The following is a 24,259-nucleotide window of genomic DNA, read 5'->3' as shown; positions in this document are numbered from 1 at the left end:
CTTAAAATTTCGAAATTGAAAAACTGCTCTTGTTGCATGTATGCAGCATCTTTGTTTGGAACATGATTGAAATGCAGTGGTTGATTCTTTAAATGGAAAGAGAACAGACAAAGCCTTATTTTGTTTATATGAAGAGATTTATTTTATTTGTGTTATTTATTTGATTTGGGGCCTGTTTTAAAATTTCAATGTAGTTTTTTTATTTACATTTACATTCTGCTTAAATTTTGTCATTTAGCAGATGCTTTTATCCAAAGCGACTTACAAATGAGGACCACAGAAGTAATCAAAACCAACAAAAGAGCAATAATGTGCAAGTGCTATATTAGTATATTATTATAGTTATTTCAATTTCACAAAGAAATGTACAGAATTTTGTCCAAGCAATATTAAAAGGACACATTTAATTCATGATTTGTTTTAAATATTTTGTTTAAAAATATATATATAAATCATGAATTGAATCGAATCGTGAAATCAAAATCGTGAATCGAATTGTGAGTTGAGTGAATCGTTACATCCCTATATATGAGCATTAACTAACAGTTCACCCCCAAAATTTAAATTCACCCTCATGTTGTTCCAAACCCATATTTTTCTTTCTGCACCATCAGGTTTGATGTCAGTGAAAATCATAAAATATCACTGGTCGATCATCTCTAATATCAAAACTTATCTGAACTCACATGACAGGATTAAAGAGCTACGAAGGTGGGGAAGGTTCTCAGCAAACAAAACTTTACATTTCAGTTTCATATTGTACCATTGCATAGCTTCAGATGAGTTACTTAGAGGAATGTAATCGAATGGGCTTTTTTTTTTATGACATTTTTGTAAAGTCATTGTTAAAGCTGGACAGGCCCCATCCCTATAGAGTGCTGCAGGGATGAATATTCTTGTAGGCCAAAACTGTAAACGAATGCACATTAGCACTTCCAGGTCTGTCATCCTGAAATCAATGTTTGTTGGAATGTGTTTTTGTTTAAATGCCTGAAAGGGATGGCTCCCCCAAGAATGAAAAATTACCCAATTTACTCACCCTCAAGGCATCCTAGGTGTATATGACTTTCTTCTTTCAGACGAATCCAATCAGAGTTCTATTAAAAAATGTCCTGGCTCTTCCAAGCTTTATAATGGCAGTGAATGGGTGTTATTTTTCAATAGTCCAAAAGAAGCCCATTAACCGCATCCATCCATCATAAAAAGTGCTCCACAAGGCTTCGGGGTTTAACAAAGACCTTGATTATTTTATTGTAAGAAAAATATCCATATTTAAAACTTTATAAACAGTAATCTCTAGCTTCCACTAACTGTCGCACGTGAGAGAGAGTCACGTTCTAGCACTTGACATGGGATGTAAGCGTAGCACTAGGTCCGTTGAGAATATGCTAGCCTCGCAAAAACCAAGATTTTGTTTTCAGGAGCAAAGTTTCCTTTGTTTTGCAAAGAAAAACCAGCCTCCTCTTGGCTTACCCTCGGAGCTGTGTGGGACACATCTTATGATGGATGGATGCAGTTTATTGGATTTATTTTGGACCATTGAAAAATAACACCCATTCACTGCCATTATAAAGCTTGGAAGAGCCAGGACATTTTTTAATAGAACTCTGGTAGTATTAGACTGAAAGAATAAAGTTATATACACCTAGGATGCCTTGAGAGTGGGGGTGGGCGATATGGAAAAAAAATCATATCATGAAATATCACGATTCACGATTTTATCACGTTTTTTTGTCATGTTGGTTTTACTATTTTGCAAGTTGTCTGAGCATTACAGCCAAACTAACTTCCCTATCATAAAGTCAAAGAATTTCAAGGTAAAACAAAAAAAAAAGAATGGCAGATATTTAGGCCAAAGAGGGTGAAGATAAAAATCTTTGTTCTTATTTTTAACAACATGGATAAAAGAATGACAAAGATACACATTACAACTACACATAATATACAAATAAAACAAACTAAATTTTCAGGTACAATAGGTGTATTTGGCAGGAGCATTCAAGAAATTGAATGAACAAATATAAAAATAAAATGCTATATAAACTGATTCCTAAAGCCACTGTATTATATTTCTTCAGTCAAGAGCAGCGAGTAATTTTTCTCTTTGTGTTTTGTTCTAAAATACTATGTGTGTTTTGACAGTATTAGCGCAAAAGATAACTTAGTTCAATAATCAGGCGCTGTTTGACAGGCTTTAGCGTGCATGCTTTTCAGAAAAAGCACAGGTCAGACCAGCGCGGGAATGAAACATTGAAAAGCACATGCAAATAATGAGAGAGTAACTCCTGTGAGAGTAACTACCGCTGAGTTAACACTGATGTGAATGCATGTGGCGTTGTACAGTATTTGACGGAGGTGCCAGAACTGCAGCTGATGGAATGTGCACTGTAGCACGATACTACGATATTTCTTCAAAAGCAGATCATGGAGACATTTTTATCATCCACGATGAAAAATCGTCATATCGCACACCCCTGCTTGAGAGTGAGTAAATCATCGGTTATTTTAATTTTTGGGTGAGCTATCCCTTGAAGTAAGGTCTGTTGTGAACACAAGCTCAAGATATTTTCATGTTTTATTCTACAACATAAAATACATCAGTAATACCCCCTTGAGATTTTTAAAAGCATTTACTTGTCTTGAAAAAGGCGGTTTCTAACATGTGGCTAAATGGGAATACAGAAGTTGTCGGAGACATTTAACGGGTCCTTTCACAGCTCCAAAGTCTTTATAATCGTACTCTTGCACACTATTCTATTTCAAACTTTCAGGGAAAATGTTTTGTTTTAAGTAAACACTGAAAGAACATTCTGACTGCAATACTTAAGACATCTCATCTCCAACACCCACCCCTCCTGAGAACTAACCTAAAAAAAAAAAAAAAAACTCTCCATCTCTTTCTCCAGTCTTATTTAGTAAACTCCTCACAACAAGGTCAAGACTCTCATCTCTCTCTGGCTTGGCTCAGGACCCTGAGAGCAGCCTGTGAGGAGGACCCTGATGGTCCCAATAAGCTGAGATGTTTCTGCAACACTGTTTCCTGTCAACAGGCCTATCAGCATGAAGCAGTCCACACCACACAGACCTAGGGGAACAGGGCCGCCGGGACAGCCTGTAAACTCAACCTGCAGACTGCAGCCCATCACACTAACATGTCTGAACCGTCTGTCCACACAGGCAGATACAACAGGTTAGACGTATGACAAGGAGTAGGGTATGTGACGCACACACACACGCACACACACACACACTAGAGCAGTAAATCGACTGTCACACTTGTCAAAAGAAAACAAAGGCAAAACTGTATAATAATACACCCCTCCATATGACAGGGATGTCCTGGTTGATATTTATTAGCAGTCCACCACTATGGGTTTTTTAATACCTGATGCTGATATCAGTAAAGCAGGGTGATTGATTATAATACTTATAAAAGTTATGACAACGTTTACAAAATTGTAAAATCAAACATACACTTTTTTTTTTAAACAAAATTGACTGAAAATGTTTTATAAATATATTACTTATTTGACAAAGCTTATGGTAGATTTTTGACAAAAGAATGGAAAAAAAAAAAAACCTTTTGTAAATCACCTAATCCAGCATGATCATGATCAGGTCAGTAATACCAAATTGGTCGATTAATCGGCTTGGACAATATATCTGTCTGTCACTAATGTTGATATGTTTGAACTTTGTGCTATGAAAAGAGCAAAAAGACGTTCCTTAATATCACAACACCTAAATAAATAAAAAAAAAAAAATCCTTCAAATTATACAGTACATTGTGCCCTATTTTTACAGATTTGTTTTTAGAGTGTACATACAAGGGCTGTGTGTTTTAAGATAAAATAAGATAAACAGTATTCAATATTTAGATATTAAAGCTTTAAAAAATAAATAAAGATATGTCCAACAGATCTGTAAAGACCCTATTAAGCCATTTCAGAAAAAATACACACATATACTTACATTTTTTTTTTTTTTTTAAGTATTTTTTTGTATTGGCTTAAAAGGGTATTTACAGATCTGTTGAGAAGACTAGTAGTATAAATTTGTTTGCTTAAATGCAACTAAAACACGTTAGAAATCTACTTAAAATAATCAAGGCATGTTTTCGAAACTAACACAAAAAATATTATATATATTAATTACACCAATATTACTATACTTAGTTTTAAACAGATATGTTTATATGTATTTTACAAAAAAAAAAAAAAAAAAAAAACAAATTAATCACAAAACAAATTAAAAAAGAGTTTAATTAAATAAATTAAAATAACACATCTAACATAGATGCTAATGAGACATCTGTCTTAATACTTAAAGGGATGGTTGATTGCAATTTCACTTTTTTACCATTAGTTATTGTCTATGCTCAAACTGCAACATTACACACTATCTGCAAAGTTGCAGCTCTGAACGCAAATGGAGATATTGTCTTAAAATTCTGGTAGTTTAATGCCTACAAAAACGGCTTTTAGGGACTACAACGAGTTACTTACTGGGTTTATGACATCACAAACCCAGTGTAGAGAAGAGAGAGAAAAATAGGAGTGCACGTAAAAATCTATTCATATATGAATCGCGAAACCACAATCTAAAAAATCTAAATGACCCACAAAAGCTCAACTTAATAAAGCACCTCGTGTCCAACTGCTCTCTCTCCTCGCGTCCCCCTGCTCTGCACATGCTCTGCAACTCTCTCTCTCTCTCTCATTCAGATCACCAGCTCAGCTCAAACAATGAACTGTTCCATTTATAAACTTATTTTCACATAGCTATGAGAAGCGTTAAACATGGACGCATGTGTGGTTGCTGTTAAAGCTTTAATCTGGATAAAACCGTATATTAATAGCTAACAGAAGCAGAAGCATTTACAAATAACAGTATATCTAAAAGTATGAGACAACAAACAAACAAAAAAAACATACCATTAAGAGCAGTGCTTGCACAGGTTCTGCGCGGTCCGCTTCATTAATATTCTCTGCATCTCAATCGGGCTCAAATTGATAAGCAATATAGACGACGCCATTGTTTACAATACAACCGGAGCACCAAGGTGAGGGGTGGGACCTTTAGACGTGCACTAGAGGCAGTTTAGCCAATCACAACACACTGGATTAGCTAACCAATCAGAGCCGATCGCGTATTTCTGAGGGAGGGGCTTCATAAAAGCAGGAAAATATCAGCACGTTTACAGAAGAAGGGACAGTGGGGTTCTGGAATAAAGGTAAATTATGTGAAAAATAATGCTTTTTTTTTTTTTACGAAGCATTAACACATGTTAGACTTCACCCCATAGACACAATCAAGCCTAGAAAAAAAAAACCCAGTCAACCACTCCTTTAAAGCAGGACTGTGAAATTAGTCGAATGACTTTAGTCCACTTAATGAAAAATGCAATAAAATAAATTGCGCTATACATAACATAGCTTAACTTCATTGCTAAATCACTGTGAATATATTCATTACATCGCCCAGCCCAAGCACACGCACTCATACACATCAATCCACAAACACCGCTTTGCCAGTCACTCTAAAAATACTCCTCACACCTGGGGGATACAGAGACCCAAACACCTGCTCCCCTCTGCCTCTCACGGTAATGACTGAAGCAGAAACCCCAGACAGAGGAAGTGTTTAAACAGATGGATCAACAGAGGCAGTGCAGCCACTGCCAGCAAAAGCTACGCTATGCGACAGGAGCCAGTGAAATCCACACGCACACACCTGCACCGGCATTACCGGCTCACACACGCCAACTAGGATGCTTCGTTCAAACATTCAATCTGCGGTTTACATTCCGCTCATTATCATTAGTTCCCAAAGTTTCATTTCAACGAGCAACATAAAACCACAAATTTCCCCAAGCACAAACAATCCACAAACCCAAACGCTTTGCTGACATACAATACGACACGTCACGAAACTTTGCACACAATCACAAAACACGCCCACTAACGCGATACAAACCAACTCCGTACAAATCGAGCCTACTGCGGGATCTAGGAAAGGGGGTAGAAACACGACAATCTTCTCTCTAAGGTGGCAGCTGATGGAAGGGTTTATCCCTGGAGGATCAAGCCACCGCAAGCGCCTTTTTTTCCATCCCCACCAGCAGTCTGAGCAGGCATGACGCATGCCTGGGTGAGAAGAGGATGATGAAGCTGTTCCTTAGCTCCTCGGTCTCCCCCCGCACCTCGATTCGCGCCCCTCCACGCCGCCTCCATCTCTGGGCTCTCTGCAGGCGCACGCAGCAACCAAAGGGGAGCCAGTTCACACTCATCTCTCCCCATGGCCACTCAACCTCCAATCTAATTAAGCTCTGAGGCGGAGAAGATTAGGTGCCCGGAGAGAGAGAGGGAGAGGGAGAGAGAGAGGGACTATAAATAAGACTCACGGAGCCACGGCGAGTCCTGAAAGACTGCACAGCGCGTGCCCACTTTCGGCACAGCACCGTTTTCATGTCGGTGCTCTCTCTCTCGTACTCTCACTATGATTCTGCCGGCTCTCTTCTTATGTAATCCTAATACACAACTGGCCTACATTTACACACGCACACACACACACACACACAGATCAATACCTACAGACGGCGTGTATACAATATAAGCCTATGCACACACTCTCAAGAAATCTCAAGAGACTGCAGCGATACAACATTGCGTACCGCTGAGGAAACTTTGCCATGTTTTTAAAAACGCTTTAGCAGGATAGCTTCCACTTGCATATGTATTCATAGCATATACAGTAAGTATTTTAGTGTTATCTATTTATCAGAGATGCATTTTTTTTACTGAAATTTAAGTTTTCATTTAGCCGAAAACTGGAACTGAAAATAGTTTAATAAATAATCAATTATTTAAACAAATTTATTTAAAAATCAACACACACAAAAAAAAAATCGCTGTAAATAAACATTTAAGGCTATTTTTTTATATAAACTTAATTATTATTATAATTATTTATTATTTACAGCCGAATATATTCAGTGCATTTCTACTATTTATGTCTCAAAACAAAATGTGGCTTATTGCATTTATATCAGGAATGTTCTAAATGGGATACAAACCCAAAACCTCTTGCAAATTTATGTTGCAACTCACTTATTACATTACAATACATTTCAGGAAGAAAACGTTCAGCTGGGAGATTAATCACTTCCTTGTTTAGTGAATTAGGCACCTATGGAGGCAGAAACGAGATTAACTAAATGAGGAAATTGTGAAAACGCCCCCTTTTAATCTAATCTATTTCCAAGCATTCTCTTAGTGATGTAGGCTTGATGTCACTCAAACCTGAAAGAGACAGCTGGATTTGTAAACATGAGACAATAAGAGATCATGGGTCATAAACCAGGCACTCACAACGCTATCTCTGTTAGCAGTGAAAAGATTAGAAGGCTTTACGCCCACTAACAATCTCTTGCTGTCACTGTCCATATTAGCACGACCCCTAGTCCTTAACTAATACCTTACAAGATGATGACTACCCGTTGATGCACCTAGCAGCTAATACATTCATGCTTGACATCATTTCAGTTACTGTACAATTTAATTATACAGGCCTAGGCATTTTCAACTCAGACAAATATAATGACTGATTATGAATTTACACATTACCTTAAAAATGTGTGTTCCACGGCAACATTGCAAAATATTTTTTTTTATTTTAATATATTTTAAAATTACATTTATTTCTGTGGGGACAAAGCTGAATTTTCATCATCATTACTCCAGTCTTCAGTGTCACATGATCCTTCAGAAATCATTCTCATATGCTGATTTGCAAGAAATATATACAAATAAACAAATGTCTTATCAATTTTAAAAAAAGTTGTGCTGCTTAGTATTTTTGTAAAAATGGAAATTTTTGATGAATTCAGTATTTTGATTAATTTGAAATAAAAATCTTTTGTGACAAATATTTTTATAAGTTTAATGCATCCTTACTGAATGAAAATATTAGTTTCTTTTAAAAAAAAATTACTGATCCCAAACATCTGATATATATATGATTTTTTTAACCAATCACTACATTGTAACTTTTATTCATTTGTACTTGCACATTGTTTTTATGGCTAGATGTCAAATATCTGATTAACGAAAGGAATAATCAACAGATTAATTGATTATGAAAATAGTTCTTACACAGTATAATTACACTTACATTTGTGCATCTGGCAGACACTTTGATCAAAAGCAACTAACACTGAACATTATAATTTCATTTATTTCAATCAATACCTTGGTGTTGCTAGCACTAAAGGCTAGCTTGCATTCTGCAAGTTAACGGCACCTTGTGTTGCCATCCCAAAGAGGTTCAAAGTCACTCTCATGGACCTTTTCCTGGACTGCGCCCAGCTGGTGGAATGACCTCCCGATCTCAATTCGAACATCCGAGTCTTTACTCATTTTCAAAAAACATCTAAAGACTCATCTTTTTCACCAGCACTTAACCAACTAATACTAGTACTTACCTTTTCTTTTCTGGTCTATCCTATTCTTGGAAAAAAAAAAAAAACCTTGCTATGAGTTCTGTACTAGACTAACTGAGACTTGTCATGGCACTTGTATGCTGTTGTTGTTCTCTCGTTGGTCTGATTGCTTCTATTGTTCTCATTTGTAAGTCACTTTGGATAAAAGCGTCTGCTAAATTATTAAATGTAAATGTATAGGAATGTCATACTGTCTTACAATAACAGCAACAATGTGTATTCACAAGCTGTTTCATGACAAACATGATATAAGTGGTTTATTTCTATTATTCACTACTGACACTAAAACAGACAGTAATTTAACATGTGACCAAAAAGCAAAAAGGCTTGACATTATTCCTATGAGAAAACAATAAATCCCCAACAGAAGAAGAAAAAAAAAACTTACTGGGGCACAGTCACTCATTCCTCAGAACACTGGGGTGTAAACTAGAGCGAGTGAACTTCCACTTCCAGAGAAAGCAGCACAGGGACAGACATCCACAGACTGATGCTCTTTGTTTGCTCCACTAGACAGGCAGTCCTCCAAAATAAAGCACTAACTGTCTCAGAAAACAACTGCAACAATGGATGGAGAAAGAAAGTCTTTATAATCTAGATATACTTGAACAAGAAACTCTGGGGAGTGACACTGAAAAATGTAATACAGAAATCAGTGTGTCTTTTGGAAAAAAAAAATACTCTGAAAACATGGCAAAAATAGGTAGCGATAGCAGTAATATTTTTTTCTAAATGTTAACAAAAAATTTACAAAAAAAAAAAAAAATCCCTGCAGAATTAATCAAAATTCATGTACAAACACTGTTTGTTGGAGCCATTCAAATTAATGTAATCTAGTTGTTGTGTTATAAAAAAAACATAAAATGTAATATAATAATAAAAAAAGGGTAAAATCATTTGCTATAAAGATACTGTATCTGATTTATCTATATAAAGTATCAAATAAAATAAAAATACATTTTAATAAGAATACAATTTAATCACCCATTCAAATCAAAAACTTCACATGTTTGGCAAAATTAAAACCAAACCCTTAGGGTGTGTTCACACTTGTCATGTTTGGTTCGATTAAAACGAACTCTGGTGCAATTGCTCTGTTAGTGCAGTTCGTTTGAGTAAGTGTGAACACTGCCATCCGAACCCTGGTGCGTACCACACAAGCAGACCGCTAAAAGATTGGTCTCAGTCCGCTTCCAAACAACCTCTGGTGCGGTTCGAATGACGTCATGCAATTTGATGACGCAGAACGAGCAGTGTATCTAAAACAAAATGAGTAGAGGGCAAACGTGGAGCAACGAGGAGATAAAGTGCCTTTTATGAGCTCTTTGTGAGTTCGCAGATGGTGAAAATAAAATCACAAGTACACGCTGCAATGAGCACGCTTAGTCCTGCAGACGGCATTAGTGTACTCAACTTAAAGCGGTGCTTAGCAGACCGTTTGGTATATGGGTACTTTGATGTCATACACCAATCAGTCTGCGCAGAATGATTGCTGTACGACATCAAAGTACCACGAGAGCGATTCAAAGCATTAAAAAGTCGTCTGCACTCCAATCAATCTCCCGTTACTTTGATGTCATACGTCGATCAGAGTGTGCAGCACAGATGCACAGATGCACTTGAACAAGCCTTTCGTTTGTGGTGTTCAGTGAGTTCCGTCACGAAATATACGTCATTCAACCCAACCAATCAGGTTGTAAACATATCACTATGCCTTTAGGTTCGGTATCTTTAGGTTTGCTGTCAAAAATGCCAGTGTTAGCGCTAAGCGGACCAGGACCAAATGAATCAGGTTTTTTTTGGTCCGGACCAAACGAACCAAGAGAACCGAACTACAAGTGTGAACGCACCCTTAAACAACACAGCTTCTCTACAAAAGAGATTTAAGCCAATCCAATGTAAGCATCACAAATGACAAACAGAGGCTGCATTAGACTCTATAATGCTGTCACAGAGACTAGTGTGATTTGTGAAGACACCTATGTCAGTGATATCTGTCAGGAAGCTAACCATTTCATGTGTGGTTAAAAAAAATAAGATCACAGTGTAAATGCTGCAAATGCCCTTCACTATTTCTACCTTGCAGTTTAACAAATACTTTTTCAACACCACATACACAGTCCTCTCTGCATACACCATGACATATAACAAGCTCAGAGAAACTGCGGAGGATTCAGAGAGAATTCTGCTCAAGCTGTGAGCAGACTGTTAGCACATGATTAAGAGCCTTCTTGAAATTCATTGTCACTTTCCATATGGTTTCTCCTGTAATAAAACATTTCCCCCTTTCTGCATGTTTCCTTAAATAAAAGACACTTAACATATTTTAGCACCTAACAGCCCATAACAAATGAATTTTACAATTAATGCTTAAAACAGTTATGGCACATTGTGATAAATCTAAAAGCATTCATCTATAGCAAAAACCAGCTAGCACTGCCGTTCAGAAGTTTGAGAGTAGTAAGATTTTTTTTAAAGATATTAATACCTTTATTCAGCAAGAATGCATTAAATTCATCAAAAGTGACAGTAAAGACATTTATAATGTTTCAAAAGAATTCTCTATCAAATAAAAGCTGTTCTTTAAAAAAAAAAATGAAAAAATAAAATATATTACAGTTTCCACAAAAATATTAAGCAGCACAACTGTTTTCAACATTGACAGTAATGAAAAATGTTTCTAGAATGATTTCTGAAGGATCATGTGACACTGAAGAATGGAGTAATGATGCTGAAAATTCAGCTTTGCCATTATAGGAATAAGAATAAGTAGGAATTACAATATTTCACAATTTTTCTGTATTTTTGATCAAATAAACACAGCCTAGGTGAACATAAGACATTAAAACTTTTTTAAAACCCACCGACCCACAAACTTTTGAATGGCAGTGAATGCGTCAAAACAAGAGATGAAGAAAGAAAAAACTCAAAATGTAATTCAAAACTTGATCGGAAGAGTTGGATCAGTTGACATGAAGTGAATCAGCACTGTTCTGAGAAACTAACGCATTAAACCTACGCCATGTTCATGTCTTATTAAAAGTCATCTCTAACCACTCTAAAATATTAAACAATTCTGTTCCCCACAAATTAAAAAATCATGCAGTCAGAAATTATGGAAAAGTGTCAGCATTTTAACATCAACGTCATCAAAGTAAAGCTTAAAAAATTGATAGAAAAGCTGGCTGAATACTTTGGCATGTTCTTAAGAGACACTTCAGAAAGTCCAAATTCCCAGTGACACCTCTATTAGACAATAAATCAAGATGAAAGTACAGAAACACAAGCGCATTACCCAAGTCCACATCCTCTTCCAGCGTCCTAAATCAGATGACCCTGTTCTGTTCCGACTCATTTGAAGCGCCGTTTCATCTCCAAAGAGAAACAAATCGTGCCGTTTCCCCAAGCAGCTGCCACATTTTTCTCCACCGCCAACCTAGAGTACAAAACTAACCGATGCCCAACTATTTCCCATCCGGTTATGAGACTTTAAAACAGTGTTGTCTACATCTTATTGACGTTTATAAAGAGGGTCAGTGTGCATCTTAGACAGGGATCCAGTGTTCTGTAGCAGGGCAGGAGACGGCTGGCACATTTAAATCATGGTGTGAGATAAATGTGTGGATGGCCCAGGCTCATCTGTATATCATATTGAATTCCTTCAAGTGGCTGGTTGAGGGGTGTCGGACATAAAAACACGTCCAAAAGGCTACAAGAAATTAGGCGAATTCTTCTAGAGCCACTCCTTCTGCTAATAATACAACTGCTACCGATGCCATCCCAGCCTCCGTGTTCTGAGGGATGACACCTCACTTAGCCACGCACACTTCTGCTATGTGATGTAAATGATACCATGAACAGGTTTCTGGCATTGGATGTTGAAACATTATACACACACACACACACACATAAAGAGAGAGACTTAGCATCTCAGAATAGCAACTACACTCGGTAATTGCCTACTATGCAGCTGGAGGCATGTTAAATGGTGGACATTGAAGAAAAAAAAAAAAAAAAAGAGCATGTAAAGTGGGTAAAACGTAAATCAGCCCATGCAGGGGAAGCTTCTCCTGGCTGTTTATCAGTCGTGTCCTCATGAAGCTCATCTGAGTCCAGGCTAAAGCCTCTAAGCAGAAGTGGAAACTGGGCCGAACGCCTATCGCTGGTGTTTGTTATCTGTGCTTGCTATCCTCATGCTGGGTCCTGCAGGGTGCTGGTATGAATGTGAAGGGCCAAAAGTGAAATTTAAAAGTTTAAAGTATCTCATGTAGTACATTTGTGGATACATGAGTGCTTGAGTATCCAATAATCAGTCTGAGGGTCATTTTGAGGTCGGCGTGTCAATCTCTATTTGGAATGGAGTTTGTTTTGAGTCAATATAACACTGATCAACAATGACATTCACAACTGCACTGTTTGTTTTACAGTCTGCAGCCGCCCATTTATTTAAAGGAGACATATTATCCCCCTTTTTACAATATATAAGTCTCTGGTGTTTACAATATAAGTCTCTGGTGTCCTTATAATGTGTCTGTGAAGTTTCAGCTAAAAAAAAACCCACAGATCATTCATTATATAATTTTGAGTGTTAAGCAGAAACACGCTGTTTTTTGGGCCTGTGTCTTTAAATGCAAATGAGCTGCTGCTCCCCTCCCTCTTTTCCAGAATAGAGCTGCGTCATTACAGCTCGGACCTGCTAAAAACATCTGTTTTGGTTCTGATTATCATGTTTATCACGCTGAAATCATGCGTTTTGAACCATATTAGTTTAAACTTCTGATCTAGGGTTTTCTGAGTGCACACATCTGAAGCACATGGACAGAAAGCGGCTGTCACAGCACGTGAGTACTAAACTAAGCTCTCAAGTTTTACGTTAAAAACACAGGAGTTATGAAAAAGGTCGATTATGTCTGTGAAGGTAAACAGCTGGGAAATAAATCGCATGTTTATTTTAGATCTGTGTGGCAGCGGCAATATACAGTAAATAAATCAATAAATCCACTGCTCTCTCGTCTGCTCTGTGCAGCCAAAGACAGAACAGTTAGCATGTTTTGCTCAAACTTTCACCATGGCATTAGAAAAAATAAAGCCTTGTCGCTTGCGAAAAAAAATAAAAGTCACATTTTCATAAAATTACACACTAAAATGCTTTAATATTAAAACAAAATCCCATGATATGTCACGTTTAAAAGCAAAATCAGACGTACTCATTATTTCAGACGCTTGCAGAAAAAGGCTTACCAAAACAAAGTTACTGGGTTAATCTTTTTCGCATTTCCTTGATTTGTAGATGCACCGGGGACCTGATCATAACACTTAAAACCTGGAAAAGTCAGATTTTCATGCCATGTCACCTTTAAATAATATTTCAAAAATTTATAGAGCCTGTGTTATTGTAGATCCACAGTTGAAGGATGTAAGGGTAATCAAAAAATAAATAAATAAACAGCATGAAAACCAGTAATTTAATCAACAGTTATCTAAATGAATGCATCCTAGATGAAGTCCAAGAAGTCTAGCAATTATTCAAGACAAGCAAACAGAGAACACAAATAGTCAGACCAGGGTTATTAGTAAACTAAAACTAATACTATACCAAAAAATAAATAAATAAATAAAAATAAATTAATATTGACTAACAAACGTTTAATTTTTTATTTATTTTTCTAAACTTGTTTTAAACACTATTTTTATAAAACAATCATTAGATGAAAAACAAGGTTAATATATATATATATATTTTTTTTTTAATGTTTGTTACTAACTGTAACAAAACAAATTTAAGTTAAAACAATAAAAAGGACAAAACCACATAACAAAATTGCTAAAAGTAAAATTTAAATGAAAAATTTAAATAAAGATAAAAATAAATAAACATTTATTATAATAGCATATTTATTATTACTAAAATAACCCTAATAAGAACCTGGATGACATTAATGCAAGTATTACTAAATAAATAAAATCGACTTAGCACTACTGGTACTTTTGAAGAGGGCTGACTTAAAGACCTCTGTATTCAAAATTAGCACTAAAGAATATTGGGCTCATTTCAGCTGTTAGTTGTTCAGTTAACAAGAATTCAACCCTTTGCATGCAACCCTAAGGCTACGTTTACACTAGTGCGTTTTCGTTTTAAAATGAAAACGATCCTCGTCTACACTCGCATTTTCACATTTCAGAAACGTTCTCCGTCCACACTTCACAACCAAAAATGTAGGTCACATGACCATTCATGCAGGTACAACAATGTGCATGATGTTACGGTTTACACAGTTGTCAAGGTTACGCAGCGCAAATGTGGGCAGCCACACCATCGTTTTCAAAAGTCTCCGTTTTGGTTCATATACACTGAAAGCAACCCCAGTGTTTTCAAACTAATACTGGGTCTGCAGCGTTTTCGAGGGTCGAAAAACAGTGTAAACGACAAAGCAAAAGTTTTGCGTATTAAAATAAAAAAATGCACTAGTGTAAACGTAGTCCAACTCTGACCTCTAGTGCTCAAGTATACAGAAGCACTCTTAAACAAGAGGCATCATCAAGGAGCTCAGGTATTTTTAGGGCAGGTCAGGGTTATGGCAAATGCTGCTGGTGACAGCATCCCTGCAAGCCAAATATCCAAAAGCCACAAACATCACAACCATTCTGACACTGAAGTACATGCAGTAAGGAGATCTGAAGGTCACAGTGTCATCTTCTGTGAGGGTTTCCAACCTCATCTCCATATATAGAGCATTCCTGCTGTGCAATCTGACGCCACTCGCTAAAATTTTCAAAAGAAAAAGTGCAGAGTGCGTCGTCAGTTATTCTGCCACAGTGATTTTACATCCCTGGAACAAAGAGGCATCTAATCCAGAACAGCAGCATGTTTCCCGTGATCTCGGCGTGGGATTGGAGGGTTCATGTAAACCAGTGCTCACGTAATCTTATAATGAGTTTTACACTGATGCATAATTTGTGGAGCCTTTTCTAAAATAACTTGAGCACTGAGAAAGAGGTCACGCTTGCACTGTAAACAATGAGACTAAAACAATAGTTGTCTAACTATTAGTGAAAAGAGGATGTGCAAAGCTTGCTCATCCCGAAAACAGAGGTCATTAGGAAGCCAAGCTTGACGCACACCCAAACATCTATTCAAGGTGACAAACTCCCAGGCATGTTTAGAGACTAATTTTACCCACTTCCCATCTGACCCGACCCTACACTGTTAGACATTTCTGTAATTGTCTGATGAACCCACGGGAGTGGAAGAGTTCTGGAGAACATCTGCGCTGTGTATCGATGCACCTTACGTCAGAATAAGTCCAGCAAGCAAGGTAAAAATATAGGTATGTATATCTGTGTGTGTGTGTGTTTTGTCAGATTTTTGCACACCAGTTAACAAATTACCCGGTAACATTGAGGTAACTTTACCAAGTTAAACTGCGCTGTCCTTTCAAACGACTATGTCAGCATACTGAATTAACATACTGAATTAAAATTATTTTTATCGAGCAACGCTTATCTTTGTTCAGGTGTTAGTTAATGTTGGCCAGTAGCCTATTGAGAAAATAAATTCATATGTTAGCTAGGTTAAACTAGTTTTATGGCTAGCTGCCTTAGTTTTAGAATTCGTTTGTTATAGTTTTTAATAGAATTTAAGTTTTACTGCATTTTTTTGTATTTGTGGTTTAAAGGCAACTGCAATGAAGCATCTAGAAAGACATGAGCATGCCAACCACCCTGAGACTGATAATTCAGGTAAGAGAACAAGTAAGTTATGGTTTTGAGAGGATTGTGTATTTTGTATGGGATTTGCATTTTAAAAGTGTGTCACTTCTATACTTCTTGTATTTCAGGGAACACATTTCTGTCACTAACAAAGTGGATGGTGAGCAAAGACAGCTATGTATTTATTTTCCCATTATGTTTCTGTTGCCTAAAGATTTTTATGAGGATAAATCCAGATAATACAACATAATGCACTGCAAAATGCCCTAAGACAGGAGAGATGGTGAAGATAAACTGTTTCAGCACTGGAAGACTGTATTTTTAAGTGTTATACATGCAATGTTTTAAATAAAGAATTTGATATTTTGTAATTATTGTGTCTGTTTTAATTGAATGCCAGTAGTACATACAGTATAGGATAAAAAAAATCAAATTAAGTCTATATAAAAAAAAAAAATATATAAAATCAAATTAAATCTATATTAAAATAAATTAACTACAGTAGTATACTGATGAATTGGATTTTTTATAGTAATTTACTGTAAAACGGTACAGTTTGCTACTGTGCTGCCAGTAAGTTACTGTAGACACCCTTTGAAATGTCTAACAGTGTACATTCCACAAACATGTATGTGTAAGACTCTTCTTCATTAATCAAAGACCAAAACTACAGAAATCAAGTTCTACAGATGTTTTCATGTATATCCTGTTTGGTACAACTAAATCCCTCAAGCACATCAAACTAAACAGATTGTATTGTATCATGGGCAGCTATAATTGCATATAAGTGAGTCACTCAGGATACCATGCAACACTCACTTGTTTTTAAATGGCAATGTGTTAATGAAACAATCCGCCGGGATTTCCAGAGTTTTCCGTACATTCCAACATGCCAAAACATTTGCTAATGCCAGAAGAAAAGCTCTAGTTCAAAATAACACAAAAAAAGGCTGTGCCAAGAAAGAGAATTTGTTTGCCAAAACAGTTGCTGTTTATGGTCCTCTGTGTTTGGTAAACTGATACATGCAATCTTGTTATTTAATCAGCTGAAGGTAAAGCAAGCAAAGAAACCCCAAACAAGCCATCAAAACACATATAATAAGCCCAAACTTCAATGTGTTATCAAAGAAAAATGCAATTCTATGAAAAATAACACCTGTTATTTATTACAAATACGTAAAACTTTTTTGTAATACTTAGTATAATTGTTAAAGGAGTAAAGAACAAAAGATAAAACTTTTTCTAAAGGATAGAACAACAGACAGATAGAATGACTGATGTTAAGAGTGTACTTTCAGGTATTTAAAAAGCTGTGTCATTTTAAAAACATATATATATTTTTTTCAGTCTGGCGAGTAATCTATAAAATTTACTAGCCAATGGCGATTCAATTGCCAAGGTGTCCATAGAGGGTTATGACAGAAAGAATGAAAGCACATAAAACAACTGAACGACAACAGACAGACAGACAGACAGACAGATAGTCCTATCTAAAACCTTTAAAAATTAATTCCTAATAAAAGACTGGTAAGGTTTAGCAGATGCAGTCATCTAGTAGATTCAGGTTTTAGCTCTAGTTCTTATTTGCAAAAGTGAATTTTGCTTCACTTGATTCAGTAATTAAAGCCAAACACCAGCATCAGTTATGAATGCCTGCATCTTACGCAGCTCAGGACGAGCTTTACATCAAGTCAAAAGTCAACAACAGCGTTCATACAGCACAGAAAAAGCCGGTGAACTGTAAGCTTTTCCTTTAGGTGTCAGGTGCACACCTACAGCCCGGCAGAGGTTACCTGATGCAGAAACCTAACAGCCATCCTGCGCAGCGATTCTCAAGTGGATCCGAGATCCTCAACTATCCACATTCCATTGCTTTGCAAAGTAAACACATTAAAATAAAACAAACAAATGAGGAAAGATAAGAAGGTAGCAGATTACACCTGTATACTTCCCACAATGCTTTGCATAGGGGAAAAAAATGGATCTACCCTCAGGGACATATAAGGGCACTTGGCTCTGCCCACTGTGCAGGTTTCAGCCAATGAGGTTGAGGCTTTCTGATGATGAGCTGAAAGGTAATATGATGAACACAGGAGACTCTCTCACTCGCAGCAGACGACACAAACCTGCCGCTCACGAAACCAACACTCCCTCCCTTTGTTTTCCATGAGGGATACCAAGACGTTTCCGAATGACTGAGTAGAGCTCCGCTGGGAATACGAGAGCAGTCACTAAATAAAAGAAACCTCAAAACCAAAGCATGTCGAATGCCAACAGGCCGCAGGCCAGCGGGGGGAGGGTGGGTAGGGAAGGTTTGTTTCATTTTTAAGGACAGTGGATTCTTATTGACATTTCAAACCTCGTGGTCTTATTCTTGTTTTCTCTCAGCTAATGTGCTGACGGATCACAACGCTTTCTGAGAAAGAGCGGTATTTGAGCTTAGGGTGTAGGAATATATGAGCACCAAAGCAATTTCATGTTCCAGACAATGTGAGTTTAGGGACAACAGGGATGTCACAAAGAACCAGCACTTCAATACTACAATAAAAATATGTATTTATACAGTTTCAAATAAAGTAATAATTAAATTAAAATCAACTAAAATCAAATAATGAAAAAAATAAATATTAGTAATAAATTAAATATTAATATATTAAAATAATCCAAGGTGCAATAATGTCTAAAGTAGTAAAAAGCCTGTGGGCCTGATCATGATAAATATGAATGCTATGAAAACATACTGTAAGGTGAATATATCTATATGCTATACATTAATGTGTAAAGGAGTTATAAAGCACAGTTTAAACAGACAAATGGAGAAAGGCCAGTTTAATTCCCAATATTAAAAATGGAAGTAATAATGATGAAGAAAAACCACAAACTCAGTCTTAACAGATAAGAGGAATGTTCTGCAGGAACACACACATTCACTCTGAACACAGTAACCTGTTACGGTCATTTCTTTATTCTGTAAATGTACAAAAAAACATATTACATTTATATTCAATCACCCGGTTATCCCTTTACAGTTACTTACCATCATAAAATACTTGAATTACATGTTGACTTTTAAACCTAAATTTAACATCCAATAACATATATCAACAAAATTAATATCACAACTAAATATAAATATTAACACACACTACCAATTCGTTAATGACATCTGCAATTGAACATAATGACAATCTGTCAATGCATTATTCATTGCTGCAATTTAACGTGATGGGCAGAAGTTTTCCATGCGTGGTGGGTGGATGTAACCAATCGATAATGACATCCGTTGTTGATCATTTTCATTATCGATTTTATCAATTAGTTGTAGCCCTAAAATAATGAATTAGATCAATTCATAAATAATATTTAATTTTAAATAAAAGAGTGTTCAAAAGCCTATTACAAGTTCTTACAAATAATACTGTAGCAAATATATTAGCACGGAAGGCATTTTCATGTTACTTTAAGATTCTTTAAATCAATGAAAATAACGTAGCGCTCTTGGTCCTGAGGCATTACTTGACAAAATACACCCAATGTTTAAAGTAACACCATATACACACACAGTATAAGAGCACCAGGAAGAAGACTAGTTTTCTTCCCACACAAGTGGAAATTTAGATCTGGGATCACCTTTATATCACATACAGTAAGCAGGCTTAACAGTTTTCCCATCCTCAATCTCCCCCTCTCTTCGTCTGAGGGTCTATCCAGCATGAGAGCTTTATTGTTTCAGAGAGCGTCTATGGAGGAACAATGCTCCGCTTTCACTGCCAGTGTCTCGGTGCACTAGTGTAAACAACTCTTTATTCATCCACTGGCCCGCTCCTGTCCGCCCCTCTTCTGCTGTCTGTCTGAGATCACATCTCTGACACACACTAATTGCTCTATAAATGGATTTGTGCAAATATTTGTAATTCCCAAAGCATTAGTGTTTTTTTTTTCACAGATAAATGCAAAGGATCTAGTTGGGTTAATTGAGGATTAAAATACTTTTTTAATGAAGTGTAATAAGGTCAGATTCAATATTTAATTGTTTTTGCTGAATACATTTAAATATTTAGATATAAAATGATTTAATTTCATTTTAATTTAAAAGTTTTAAAATTTCCTTTAAACTTTAGTTTAATTTTAAGTTTAATTTTAGTTACTCAATGGATTGTTAACTTCACTGTAGTTTTTATGTCATAGACAAAATTATTACTTATAATTATACATTTCAGTTTTAGTAAATTATATTTTAATTCACAATGACACAGAAGCGCCAGACTAAATAATTGGAGATGTCTGGCATAGATCAAAGGAGAGACCTTTGTCATTTTTGCCATCAAGGTTATTATACAGTAGTTAACTAACACACACAACAAAATTACTATTACTAAAACTAACTAAAATTAAAATTAAAAATGGAAAATGTACAAATAAAAATTGGTTCAACAGTATCATACCTTATTTAAACTGTTCACCAGCAGATTGAGTTAGGAATTTTGATTAAACATTCCGTGGTCAATTTTTTATTTTTATTTTTTTTAATGAAACAAGAAACATAAATGGATGAATCACTCACAAGAAGATCTATAATATGCATTCAAAAAAATTCATGGCAACTTTAAGCTAGTACTTTACTAACAAATGAAAATAATAAATTGCCATAAAATGCAACTGAAAGACTAAAAAGAATATATAAATTGTTGTCCTGTATCATTGTTTTTTCAAAAACAATTACATGCTGTTGGCCCTGTTAAGTAATCTCACCTAGAAATCGCTAATGAACTATATTCTCAGGGGATATCAAAAAAGCCCTTCTAAACAACACATTTGCCCTCCAGCTAAAAGAAGCATCTTTTTATGACCAAGTAATTGCAGAAACCTGAAAACGAACTGGCGCATATCTGCTATATAATTGACACTGAGGTAAATTCAATTAAAGCATAAATTGAAGTAACACAACAAAAATAATAAGCATGACCTGGGATTACAAAATGGTTATTGCATCCACAACACATGACTCTGGATGCAATAACAAAATGTTTATTGCATCCACAACACATGACTCATGTCAAATATGATAGAGGAGGACAGAGATGAACTTCCCAGAAATCTCTGTCATCAACATGGTGATTAGCCCAACGTCTGGAGAGCCGTAGGGATCTAATGAGTTTTCTCTGTGCACAGGGTCGGCAATCTTTAGGGTGTGGTACAGTTCAGAAGGGAAGCAATGCAGCAGAGGAAGCAAACTGTAAACTGTCCTCATCCTGTACGTTCCTAGATAAGCCCAATCTTATTCCTTGCAACCAGAGAGGAAATAACAAATTCTGGAAAGTCATAAGACTTTGTCTAACAAGTCAATCTGAAAGAAGGGGGAGTCGTGGCCTAATGGTTAGAGAGTCGGACTCCCAATCGAAGGGTTGTGAGTTCGAGTCTCGGGCCGGCAGGAATTGTGGGTGGGGGGAGTGTATGTACAGTTCTCTCTCCACCTTCAATACCACGACTTAGGTGCCCTTGAGCAAGGCATCGAACCCCCAACTGCTCCCCGGGCGCCGCAGCATAAAAATGGCTGCCCACTGCTCCGGACTGTGTTTCACAGTGTGTGTGTGTGTGTTCACTGCTCTGTGTGTGTGCACTTCGGATGGGTTAAATGCAGAGCACTAATTCTGAGTATGGGTCACCATACTTGGCTGAATGTCACGTCACTTTTTAAGAAAACAAGTGGACCTTTTTCTTTAAACAAAATTTTGATGAGAAGACAGGAAACAACAGTACATGAGAACTGATCTTGACATCACTCTGTGTGTCCAACAGAGATCAAACAATCACACAGCTTGCATGAACTGAACTACTGATAAATGTGTATGTATACAGGATGTACACCCTGAGAGAGGGGCAAAGGCCCAAAATATTCAACACAGAAGCTCAAACTGTTCCATGTCATTTAGAAGCATATCCTGCCACAAACTACAAAGAAAAACATTACTATTTCAGGCTAAAATGTTCAAAAAGTGCCTCAGCTAGATGCCTAGCAGCTCTTAAGATCTGTTCACAACAAGAACGAGAACTATGACTACATTAGCATCCACACCAATGCACGATTACGTTCTGTTTATTATAAACGTGCACTGCAGTTTTGCCATCCATCAGGATGGATTCCGATTAATGCTATTTTTGTCAATGTTTTGATCATTCATCAGCTGGCAAAAAAAATCATTTTAAAGTGATTCCAGCAATATTATTCCTTTGTGTCATTATGGTTATAGTTCTGGTGTGAACTCTTCTTGCAATTCTTTTATATTTATAATGACTGGTGTGAACAAGCCTTTAAAAGGCTGTAACCACCATAAACATTGAGGGTTACAAATCATCCCCAATAATCAGAAAAGGCCAGATTGTCTACCTCAATATTTGATATTTTTGATGCGGTTCCGTTTGTTAGTAGGATGAAAAAAGTTTTAAGTTACATTTTTAGGCTGGCCATTGGTCTAACAGCGATCGTCATTGTCAAAATGTTTTTGAGAGGGCCAATCAAATCAAAGGCAGCGGGTTGTACTGTTACCAAACACAAATCCCAGCAAGATGCTTCAGTTTTGTTTGTTTTTTCTCAGTGTGAGATATTACATATTTAATATTTAAGTAGCTAAACATTTAATATTTGAATATTGTTTTACAAAATGTTAGACAACCAACAGTAATATTCAGTGACAAAATACTTCAACTTTTTTAAATAAATACTTTTTAAAAATTGAATATATAGGCTGAATCATTTGCGTAATTTACGTAATTCGATTTTAATTTGATGAGACAAGAAATATTTTGCCATTTTTTGTTTTCCGACATACGGTATTAGGCTTACGAATAATAAAAAAAAAAAAAAAAAAAAAATAAATCCCCCAAAAAATAAATGAATCTATAAATTAGAAAAATCACCCTACCCTCAATGTTCAAGACATGGTTACAGCCTTGGCTCTTGGTGAGCCAGATACGCCAAACAAAAGATTTTTATTACAGAATTATAGTTCATCTTCATGCAGAAGCAAATTACAGCTCTTCCCCTCCAAGAAACATTTGGCAATCACATTTGACACAATCATGCCACACACCCCATTTAGACTTATAGTGAGATGGCAAATTTGGTGTCAAAACTGATTATTAACATATACTAGTAATTTTATTAATTTAATCCTTTGAAGTGAATGTGAGAGACAGGTGGAACCATTATTGCGTCCGAACCACTACAGCAGTGCAGCCTGTGCAGGAGGAATGTAAACGGAGTGCCCTTGTGTCTGGCACAAAGCGTTTGCAATAAACCAGCTGTGATATGACATGCACTGGTGTATGTGCAGACGTAATACAGCCTGAAAACATCAGGATGTCTATCAAGATAATGCACAAAAACAACAAGACTACAGTACTTTGTGTGTTGTTTTTGTCCTCGTTCAGGACGTGCATGACATATTATCAGAGGAAATTATGTCTGAATATGAATCTGCAAACAGAGAATCCTAATTAAAAGGTATGATTGAAGCAGAAAAACCAAAGCCAAGCAGCCTTGTGGGAGATTAGAGGCAACTAGCCAGAATTAAAAGCCTTCTAGTGGATTAGGCCGGATTCAAGTATGTTGCTCCACGTGTTTGGTCCGGGGGAGCAAGCCACCCCAGATGTGCCCAATAAGAAACTACACTAAAATGCTAAAAACAATACAATAGGTAATTTTAACAGTAATCAGGACCCGATAGCATGAGCTTTTCACTCGCATTTGCAACTAAAATGTATTTAGGAACATGGGTGTGACAAAAGGTCCTCAGGAATCACAACACAGCCTAATGTGATTGTTAAACTTCAAAAGCCTATGATTTAATCAAATAAATATGAGCGTTGCATGTTTTAAAGTAACAGCATGGCAATCAATCAGTGAATACTGCATATTTACTGTTGATATATTATGACAGTGTTTAGTTTTTATATTGTACTTTGCTGTAGATGGTTATAAGAGCGCATATTTTATCTTTTTGAATGAGCTGCCAGCAATAGTAAAGCATTCCCATTTTAAAATAAGAG

The 24,259-nt window shown here is 36.3% G+C and overlaps 1 protein-coding gene across 6 annotated transcripts in view; it reads right to left on the bottom strand.

The window, feature by feature from the left end:
• Positions 1-24,259, bottom strand: part of LOC109094839 (tight junction protein ZO-2-like) — an 82,777-nt gene that overhangs the window by 33,427 nt on the left and 25,091 nt on the right. Inside the window, exon 1 of one of the 6 annotated variants that reach the window (XM_042761787.1) lies at positions 18,004-18,116. The exons of 4 other annotated variants lie outside the window; for them this stretch is intronic. In XM_042761787.1, coding sequence (XP_042617721.1) covers positions 18,004-18,027 — 24 coding nt within the window. In that variant the 5' untranslated portion in view covers positions 18,028-18,116. Of the gene's footprint in view, positions 1-5,987; positions 6,461-18,003; positions 18,117-24,259 lie in introns of those variants that run through there. One more of the 6 variants, XM_042761789.1, reaches the window with a different exon arrangement.

This window comes from Cyprinus carpio, chromosome A8 (genome assembly GCF_018340385.1).
Source record: "Cyprinus carpio isolate SPL01 chromosome A8, ASM1834038v1, whole genome shotgun sequence".
Classification (NCBI taxonomy): Eukaryota; Metazoa; Chordata; class Actinopteri; order Cypriniformes; family Cyprinidae; genus Cyprinus; species Cyprinus carpio.
The sequence above is the reverse complement of the archived record's forward strand: the minus strand, read 5'-3'. Positions and strand labels throughout refer to the sequence as shown.